We start from the raw sequence: 10457 nt of genomic DNA on the forward strand, positions 1-10457 counted from the left end.
GGTACAACTGATGGCCTCCCCGGAATGGGTTGGAGATGTCCAGGTACAACTGATGGCCTCCCCGGAACGGGCTGGAGAGCCGTCTCTGCTGCTCACCCGGACCTGCGGGGTAACAACGTCCCAAGGGCTGAGAGTGCTTAAGTGCCATGTGATTTATTATTCAATTAGCTATTATATATCTCTAGATATATATCTATATCTATATATATGATATTTATATGTTTATATAGTACGCATTATAAAACACATCAGTGTTTAGTTAGTGAATTAGTTAGTTGTATAAAGCTTAGGAGCCATAGATAGAGTCATCATATATATGCACGTGCGCGTGTGTGTGTGAACATATAGAGAGTATAGTGTGTGCGCGTCTATATATACATGGGGGGGGTATATATGCGCGCACACACACACTCTTTTCTATATATATAAAAAAACATATACACATAGTATATAAAAGTATATATACTATACACTTATATACATATAATATATTTATATACTTATATATACATATATTATGTGTGTATATACACATCTATAAAAGCGTGCGTGCTTGTATGTGTATATACACACACAGAGAGTATTGTCCTGGTTTGATGTAAAACAGAACCAACTTTCTGTTCAGTAATTTTACGTCTCAGCTAGGCCTCTTCTCACTCTCTGGAATACACAGCATGTTGTGTTGAAAACGGTTCGTTAGAGTGACAAAAGACCAACGTTCACAGTCTGCGCCAAGGAACGGGATGCAGAGAGGCTCTTGCTTGTACTTACTGCTGTAACAACCAAGGGCAGCTGATTTCCTTATTTGCCCCGTTGCACAGTCGGAAGCGGAAACGCATAGAGGGCTCCCACCTTCGGGAGGAGCAGCCAGGACAGCGGACCCCAAACTGACCAACAGGGTATTCCATGCCCTCTGCCCCACACGCAGTATCAAAGCTGAGGGATCAAAGGGTCGGCTCTCTTCCTTCAACGGCCGACGTCTGAGGAGGACCCTGTCTGTTCATCTGCCTTTGAGCCCAGGCTGTGGGTTCCTGACTCCAACTCTGGAACCCGGTTCTCACCCATCGCTGAGTCCAGCCTGGGACTTGCCCGGTGCCTGCCCGTGACGGCATCCTGAGAGCTTAATATGGTTTTGTATATACTGTATCTATTATTTCATTATTTTCCTTTTTATTTTATTATTAACATTTCGTTAAAGTAGTTTAGTCTCTTCTACACTCATAAATCTCTTTATCTCTCCTCCTCCTCGCCGTGTATGAGAGGTTGGGGGGGGGGGAGCATCTGTCGCCAGCCATTGGCCAATGTGGTCAAGCCCATGAAAAGTATATACATATTATATATACATATACGCTATATATTTTCATCCTATATATAAGTATATATACTATACATGCTTATAAGTATATATAAGTATATATACTATAGACTAGAGTATAAGTATATATTCTGTATATGTGTATATATACTTATATTCTATAGTATAAATACTACATAGATAGTATATATAGTATAAGTATATATACTTATATACACATAGTATATTTATATGCTTATATATATCCTTTTATATATATACTTACCTATACTTATGTGTATATATACACATAGTATATAAGTATACTGTGTGTATATGGTGTATATATGGTATATATAGTATACTATAGTGTGAGTGTGTGTATATACCATAGTGTGTGTATATACACACAGGCACATATATATTATATAGTGGGTGTGTATATACACACACTCTCTCTCTCTATATATATAGTGTGTATATATATGTGTGTATATTTACTATATATATACACTTACATACTATATATATAGTGTATATAGAGTGTATGTGTGTATATACACACACTATATATAGAGTGCATATATATAGTATATAAATATACAGATAATATATAAGTATATATACTATATAGAGAGTATGAAAAAATATATACTCTCTATATAGTATATATACTTATATGCCATGTGTATATTTATATATTATATATTCACATATATATAGTGTATATGTACACATGGTGTATATATAGTATATATACTTATATATAGAGAGTATGAAAAAATATACACTCTCTCTCTATAGAGAGAGAGAATATGAAAAAAATACGCCCACGCTGTCCCACGGAAGGCCAGCAAGGCAGCACAGAGGGCACATGTGGGTGATGCTGGGCGCTCCTGCGCCTCCCTCCCGCAGGCTTGGGGCACCTGTGGGTGTTCTCCTCTCCCCTGTGCCCCAGGCCCGAGGCTTCTGGGCCCTGCGGGGAGACCCGGCCGTGCCCCGTCCCCTTAGGATGCAGCCAAGCCCTGCCGGCCTCTTAATCATTTTTAGAGATCATTGTATCTTGAGGGAATGGTAAAAACCTGCATTAATTTCCCTCCAGCAGCCACCTGGGAGGGCAAGCCCTTGGTACCATTTACTGTTTTGCCCTTCCCGGGCAGCGCTGGGACCCCCCCGGCATCCCAAAGGGCTCTGGGTGCTGGGGATGCTTTGCTCTGCAGGGGGGCTGCGTCCCCCTCCTGCTGCTCCGATTGGAATGAGAATCAGCTTCAGACACAGGAAAACGAGTTTATTTCATTATTCTTTGCAAACCTTTGAGCTACGTCACCCCCAAGGATGAGCGGGTGAATGGGAAGTGTTGTTACTCTTTTTCCAACAAACCCGAGGCGTGATGGACTTCACCTCGGTTTGGGAAAGGGCTGTGGGGCTGTGGGGCTGGGGACAGCTACCAACCAGCAAAGCCACCCGGGTTTTTCTGATGTCTGACTTTAATGAAAACACACCGCGAATATCGTTTAACTAGTCAAGTCATCCACTGGAAAAGGACATTTTACTTGACCCCACGTGTATCAAACCGCTTCATCTCTGGGCTCCCGATTTGATATCTATTTAAATAGCTCGTACCCCATAAAAACTATTTTTTTCAAACACATCCTTTTCCCAGAACTCAAGCTGGTACTGCCTGCCTAAAATAGGCTATTATTTTGATTTAACGCAGGTTCATTTTTAATAGGGTTTAATTTCTTTGCAACATGGTGAAGCAGAGATGGCGACAGAGCAACTGGAAACCTCAAGCGTAACACAATTTTTAAATGAGCTACTTGAGCAAATGTCGTAACTAGGCAGAACTCAAAGCAGGGCTGGTTAATTAAGGCGCTTTGAGAACGAGCTCTCTGTGCTGTTTCCCACAAGCGCTGGAGATTGTAAAGGTTTCAAGCGCATGTCCTTAAAAATCCTCCCTCCGAGCGGAGTGTGACGCTGACACCGATTTCGGGTAACGTAAAGTGTAGTTGCTGATATTTTTCACCTCCACAGAAGTTGCCTTAAAGGATGCGGTTTTGTGAAATGTTCTTTACAAGACTTTACTACAGCATTACGTTTTATTACTTGTCTCCCTCTCACGATGTCAATAGCTCAATAAATTGCAGGAGGTTTCCGTTTAATTACATAATTAAATCAAACACCATCACGTTCTTATGAGATTTGCCTTATTAACAGAGAAAAAACAGCACTTTTTTTCTTCCCTTGCCGTCTTCCCAAAGTTCCTAAGTACCTTCAAAATCATTTACTTCAAGCAACTGACTTAGGGAAAAAAAAAAAAAGCAGCTGGAAAGTTAACTGTGTGAAAGCATAAAATGCTGATTTTGCGGCACTGCTCTGGTATTACTGCCATCTGGTGTTGCAAAATGGTATACAAGGAAAATGAAATGAAAGTTTTACTAGTTGTGGTTTTGTAGGAAAACTTAAACCTGTAATAAATTTATATACACAAGAGAGGCTCTCAGTTACGAGCTATTTTTTTGGGTTTTTAAGAGCACACCAAAACCGCCAGGGGTGGTAACACACGTTCACTAAGACCGGCCAAGAAGAGCACCACTTCAAAAACCCAACTCCCCCCGTGTTACTCAAGGGCTGCTCTTCAAAGAGACGACGAACTCTTCATTTTACCCACCCGGAGTCATCAGAAATTACATGCAAACGACCCTCTCCTTGTCCAGGTTTCCTTGCCCCACCAGTTTTAACTCATAGTCAAAGCCTCTTCTCTTATTTTCCAAAATATTATTATTTCTTTATTAGTTTTTGAAGACCCAAATTCTTTAGAATTGCCGTTTGAATTGAATTCAGAGTGCATTTTTTCCTGTGGGTCTGTTCAGATAGAAGAAACAAGGATAATTAACACAGAAACAACCCCGGGAAGATCCTGGTGTGGCAGCAGTAGGGATGTTAGCCGCCTTCCCAAACTAGCCCTGGGGAGGTAGCCAGACTGCCCGCACACGGGAGAGGAGGAGAGTACCCCTGCCTCTCGCTGCTGCGACTTACAGGAAAAGAGGTGGGGAGAATCGCTGAAGGCGATTGTCTCTGGCATTGTCTCAGCAGTGTCAGCACTTGGAAGGTGACAGAGCTACAGGACGTGGCTCAGTTCCGCTTTGCTTAGTCACACCTGCACCTGAATTCTACTTGAACCTCACGGAGAAAGAAAGAGGAAAGAAAGCAGGAGTCAACTACGGAACGCAGCGGGGGGAAAAGATAGGAACCTGCATCTCCCTCCCTCTGCTATTAACATCAATAGCTGGTCTCACACGCGAAGCTGAAAACATACTGTGGGACCCTTCACCAGGTTCCTAGGGATTTAGTTACCCCGTGATAAACAAGTTACTGAAAAAGTACTGAAGAGAGGAGAAGTTCATGATACTGACTCAGCTCAATCAGCCTTTTAATCTAAAATTGATTCTGGAATTATGGAAAATATAAATCTTTATAGAAAATAGACTTGTCTCACATGGTAAGACTGTTTGGGAACTGCTGGAGTGAGTATTTCAATCTGGTGTCTAGCTTTACCTACAAAAAGAGACAGAGCTCGTTATTTCTAGACACCTTGTCACTCTCCTAGCCACAAAAAAAAAGCCCCATCACTTTATCTAAGAGGATAGGAACACTTTTTTTTTTAGTTGTAGCAAAGTCAGAATGAGAAAAATCTTGGTTAAAAAAGAGGTAGAGGGTGTTTAACATTACTACAAAATTGAACTTCTCCTTGCTGATATTACAAATTAGTAACAGGAGAACCGTGCCGTTGATCTTCAACATGATAAACACTATATTGGCTGCGAGTACAGTGACAAAATATTTACTGGTATCTCAGTTACACTTAGAATAGGGCATGAACAGTTCTTTACTATTATTCAGTTTCACAACTTCTTCAGGCAACTTAACAGTTCTTCTTTATCCATGTGGTATCCGCTCTTCTTCCATTCCTCCCGTAACTGCTGTAATGCTGTCCCAATTTCTTTACCAGAAGACACACCCATTTTTCTTAAATCGTGGCCACTCACAGGAAAAGAGGGAACAGTCCATTCCTGCAATTCTCTTAAAAGATGTTCTTCTCCTTGGTATTTTAGAAGCTCACAGATCTTGGAATTTGTATTAGCTTCCCTAGACTAAAAGGGAAAAAAAAGAAAAAATAAAGAGAGGATTCACCATGGAACAGTAGAAAACAGCTCAAACTGTGCTCAACATTGCCTTATTCCCATGACATCTTATTAGGCAACATCTGGACAACGAGTTGGAACTACAGAAGCGAGGATCTCTTCTGCCTCACAAGTTTTAAAACTCAGTCCTAACTTGGAGGCTTTGTGAGATCCTTGGGGACTTCTTGAATCCCAGGTAAGAGCTGTAACCATTATCTTCAGCCTCCAACAGGAGAGGAACTGTTACCTTTCCTGCAGGAGACAGGCCTCACTGCAGAGACTGCCGTCTCTCGCCTTCAGTCTCCGGCACCGCAACAAATGTGCAGAAATTCCCCTGAAAACTACTTGAACTTTGCAGTGGAAGAAGGTCACAGGCTGCCTACTTAAGAGTGCTCCCCACCAAGAACACAACCGATACTCCAGGAATTGCACCGGCTTTCAACACATGATTCAAGGAGTTGAATTTCACATAAAAAGCTGGAGTCCCTCCAGGTCCAGATCCTGCCTCACGTTTTAATGCAGAAGGGGAGATCAGCTGGGACAGAACAGCAAACGGCCAGTCCCTAACCATGTTCACAGGAAACTTCTGTTCCAGATGACTGAATATGACATTCTTCAGCCTGACTGAAAGGTAGGCTTTTAAATCCAGGTAAAAAATTCCTACAGAACAGAAGGTGCTCAAAACTGCTAAAAAATACGGTGGTTTTTTTTGTTTGTTTAAAATAATTTCTTAAAAATGAATTTAAAGCCTCAGTAGTTTGGATGGGAAAGAAAAATAAGCTTTTGAAACCAAGTAGAAATGTCTGCTGCTATTTATCCTCTGGCAAAACTAAGGAAATGAATTTTTTAATACCAAAGTTTCTGCTTTATGTTGCAGAGACATGCCAGGACACTTGGAATAGCGCTTGTTAATTTCTGGTCCCCTGTCCAGAGTAAAAACAAAGAGGAAAAACAAACCAACCCCACCTTAGTTAACTGGAACTGATATCAATAATACGGTAAGATATTCTTCCAGTTAATGGGACGATATTACGCTGGGAGCAACCCAAATTTGGCTAATACTTCTTGTCAGTACATCCTATCTTTCTGATGAAAGGATCATGGTCTTTAAAACCCTGGCAAAAATTTGCCTAAGACCAATACACAAGCCTGCCGATGAAATGGCTCTTACTTGACTTTTTAAGGCCCTTTCTTTCATCGCTGCTACTCTGTGAAACCGGAAATTCAAAGTTTACTGTGAAAAATAAAATCAAGCAATACGAAAAACACTTACATCCATTATGAAGTCCTGATATGGTCTAAGTGGTTCTGTACCCACAGCTTTGGTTAACTCTTGCCGGTGCTTCACTAAAAAAAGGCCAAGGTTTTTTTCTTCTTTGGAGATTTTCAGCCTCAGATCAAGGTTTGTGACATCATCCTTCACCTTGAACAGTGATGTCAGAACAGTCATCGGTTTTGGACACAGATTTTGAATATTTTTAGTGACTCTGTCAAATTCCTCTAAATTTCCATCAAGTGGTAGTCCTAAAGGGATACACACAAAAAAAACGCAAGAAAGACTGTTAATAAGAAATGTGGATCTTAACACAGAAAAAAAAATAATCTGATTTCTTTCTGGGTAAACCCAAATTTTATTTCACTTTGCCATGCGGCAGTTGTGTTTGTACATGATATAGGAGTAGGAAATCAATCTTCATTTCACTTTACCTATGTATTCGGCAATATCCAGCTCATACATAAGTCGAACCAAATGATTTACATGGTTTCCAATAAGAATTTTTTTCAATTCCACCCAAATCCTTTCTCCTGATATTCCAGCCAAACCTTTGGCATTTTCTTTAATTGCTTGCAGTGTACTAGGTTCATGATCACCAGGTTTTTCTGCGATTCTTCCATAAAACCTGCCCAAATAAAACCTCTGTATGTTAGATTGAGAACAACGATTCCATTTATTACTGCTATTCAGAGAATCGATGTAATGACACTGTTCAATATTCTAATACTAGAGGAACTTAACAATATGACAATTACAACTCTTTTACACCACTGATCTCATTTTGCACATTTCTGAAATCTTCTACAACACTTCGTTCATTTCTTTATCTCGGAAAGGCAAAACCTAGTACCTGAAATATCTTAGGATTCGTAAATAATCTTCTTGTATTCTCTCATTTGCTTTTCCTACAAATCTAATTTTCTTGTTTTTCAAGTCTTCATATCCATTAAAAAAGTCATACAGCATCCCATCTAAACCTAGAAAAAGAAGAAAAATATCGAAGAACATGAGTTTACAAACACGGTTGGCACCATTAAACACGCCCATTTGAAAATACAGAAGACAAGTTGTGTGATTTGACCTGGTTTGTCAGATCATCTCACATATCTGTACAGACCTTTCAGCTGATAGCAGTACAAACAAACAAAATGGAAACAGACTGAGAGAATTTACTGGCTTAATTTGGAAAAAAGTGTTTCATCTAAATATTTGCTTTTGAAAGAATTTACCTAAAAACATGGAATTGACAGTCAGATCCCTCCTTTCAGCATCCTTTTCCCAGTCAGTGGTGAATTCCACCTCTGCATGTCGTCCATCGGTGACAACATCTATTCTAAGAGTAGTAATTTCAAAATTCTCTTCATGGAGCTGAAAATCCCACAGACATTGTTACTTCAACACGATTGTGAATATAAATGTAAAAGCTATATATTTTTTCAGTCTCACGTTGGTTTGCATGTACCCAGTTTGAAAACTAACTGTATAAAACATGTACCATGTTTTCATACAGAGCAGACAATCAAGAAATGCAAACACCTTAAAATAATCCTTGCATTATTCATTTTCTAGATAGTCTGCAGAAATCTTCCTGCAGAGGATGGAACGAGCATGGTAGAGGAAGCAAGACTTGGGAAATCAGGAGCGGGAAACACTAGGATCAACTTCCTCACATTATCTGAACACACGGGCAGCCTACATTATCTTTTCCAGTGATGACACAGCAGCACAGATGGGTTATGCAGAAGTAACATTCATCAAAATATGACAATTAATTAAATTTTACAAACAAGCAATCAAAAAAAAAAAAATCACTCTATACTTTAAAGTAGGGTCTCATTTAAACTCTTGCTGTAACGCTTTAAGAAAGGAGCATGCTACCAGTTTTCTATTGGATATGCCGCACACTCACACATACAATAAGAAAAGACGCCAAGTCAAATCATAAACCAACCCTGGCAGTAATGGTTCCATGTTTTTCTCCTTTGTTATTGATCAGACGAACACCAGCAGATGTGAACATTTCCTTCATCTCTGCTGGTGTAGCTGTAGTGGCAAAATCTATATCTTGTGGTGTCATTCCACTCAGCAAATCCCTCACAGCACCTCCGGCTATTCTCAGCTCGTAGTTCTTCTTCTCAAACAATTCTGGGAAGGAAAGGAAAACCATTAAGCGCTCCCTCATATAAAAACCATAGCACACTGTCAGCCATAACCTACCTTGTCACAGGTGAAGTTCACAGATGATACTCTGTCATCTACGTTGGATAGATACATATCTATGTATAGATACTCTACGTATCTATGAGGATACATACTCAAATATGCAGTAAGCCGCAAGTACGTATGTACCTTACATCTTCATGCAAAATGCACAAATTAGGTACACAGCTGAGCACCCACGTGTATTTACCCGATCATTTCTGATATATTTTTCTGGGGCATTTCTGATAACCTAAGTATTACCAGGTTGCTAATTGATACTGGGGGACTCTGGTCTGTGGAACCTATTTAGCGGTTAGTAGCTAACAAGGGAAAAGTGCCTACTTTACCACTTCTGGCAAAGCCACGAAATCCAAATTTCTTCAGGAGCAATAAACACGCCATGACGGCAGATGAACACCAAGCCCCGACACATCCTTTGAGCCATTTTAAAGCGGCGAGAGCCGAAGGGAAGCACCCACCGCCCAGAACACGGCACCCACCCCTCGGCACCCACCGAAGCCCCTCTCCTTTGCCTGGTGAGGGGACGGGGGCCGCGACGGGAGGCGAGTTGCAAACCCGGCACTCGCCGCCCTGGCTCCCCCGGCCGGCTTTTTGCGCCCCCCCTCAGGCCACAGCAAGCGGGGCCTCTGCGGGGGCCGCCCCGCCGGTGGCCAGGCCCAGCTCCCCCCGGCCCCGCACTCACCGGCCACGCTGCGGAGCCCCGGCGTGAAGAGGGCCTGGAACTGGGGGGACTGCAGCTTCATGGCGGCCGGCGCTCGATGCCGCAGCCGCAGCGGCGGGAGCAGCCGCAGCCCGGCCCTGCGGGGCAGAACCAACACCTCAGCCCACATCTGGGGAGAGACAGCGACACGACCCGTCAGCCGCGCCGGGCCGCGGGCACACCGGCCTCCTCCCTCCGCCCCCGCCGCCCCCCAACCCCGGCGCGGAGACCCCCCTTCTTTCCCCGCTGCCGCGGGGCCCCCGCCCGCAGGCACTCACCCGCGGGGCTCCCGGCGCGCCGAGGCGGCGGCGCTAGGCCCAGACGAACCGGCCCCGGCAGCCCGCCTTCGCCCCGGCGCCGACCGATGAGCTCAGCGGCGCGACGCGGAGCGGCCCGCCCCTTCCTACGGCGGGAGAGCGGCCCGGGGACGGCGCAGGGCGGGCGGGGAGAGATCCGGGAGGGACCCGGACCCGGACCCGCACCCGCACCCGCACCCGGCCCGGCGGAGGGGAGGGCCCGGGGTCTGAATAAGTCACATTCAAAAAAGCTGGCTGGGAAACATGTCAGAGCTCTCTGCCCAGTAATTATCTGTTTATTCGGAGACATACGGGCTGGGCAGAGCTTAGGAGGTCACCTAATTTATCTCCCTGCCTGATGGCAGGATTTGATTGCGACTGGCATTCCTAGTTGGTGTCTGTCTATAGATGCCCAGTGATGGAGTTTCTTTCAGTCCTCGGGTGCCAGCTCCACTGCCTCCTTCTCCCTAACACTGAAAGCTTT

At 43.2% G+C, this 10457-nt stretch overlaps 1 protein-coding gene across 2 annotated transcripts; it reads right to left on the reverse strand.

Annotated features, from left to right (window-relative positions):
* Positions 1 to 5122: 5122 nt before the first annotated feature.
* TRNT1 (tRNA nucleotidyl transferase 1) lies at positions 5123 to 10077 on the reverse strand. Of its 2 annotated transcripts, none has more exons than XM_063348271.1 (8): positions 9956 to 10077; positions 9660 to 9775; positions 8706 to 8899; positions 7984 to 8122; positions 7605 to 7731; positions 7186 to 7379; positions 6752 to 7002; positions 5123 to 5448 (listed from the first exon to the last, which is right to left on the reverse strand). In XM_063348271.1, the coding sequence occupies exons 2-8, from the start codon at positions 9718 to 9720 to the stop codon at positions 5200 to 5202; spliced, it is 1215 nt and encodes a 404-aa protein (XP_063204341.1). In that variant the 5' UTR covers positions 9721 to 9775; positions 9956 to 10077; the 3' UTR covers positions 5123 to 5199. The 2 variants fall into 2 exon arrangements, with proteins under 2 accessions (XP_063204341.1, XP_063204340.1); XM_063348270.1 differs by having other exon boundaries at positions 9660 to 9807.
* Between the last annotated feature and the right edge of the window lie 380 nt (positions 10078 to 10457).

The sequence above is a fragment of the Chroicocephalus ridibundus genome, chromosome 10, assembly GCF_963924245.1.
Source record: "Chroicocephalus ridibundus chromosome 10, bChrRid1.1, whole genome shotgun sequence".
NCBI classification, from domain to species: Eukaryota; Metazoa; Chordata; class Aves; order Charadriiformes; family Laridae; genus Chroicocephalus; species Chroicocephalus ridibundus.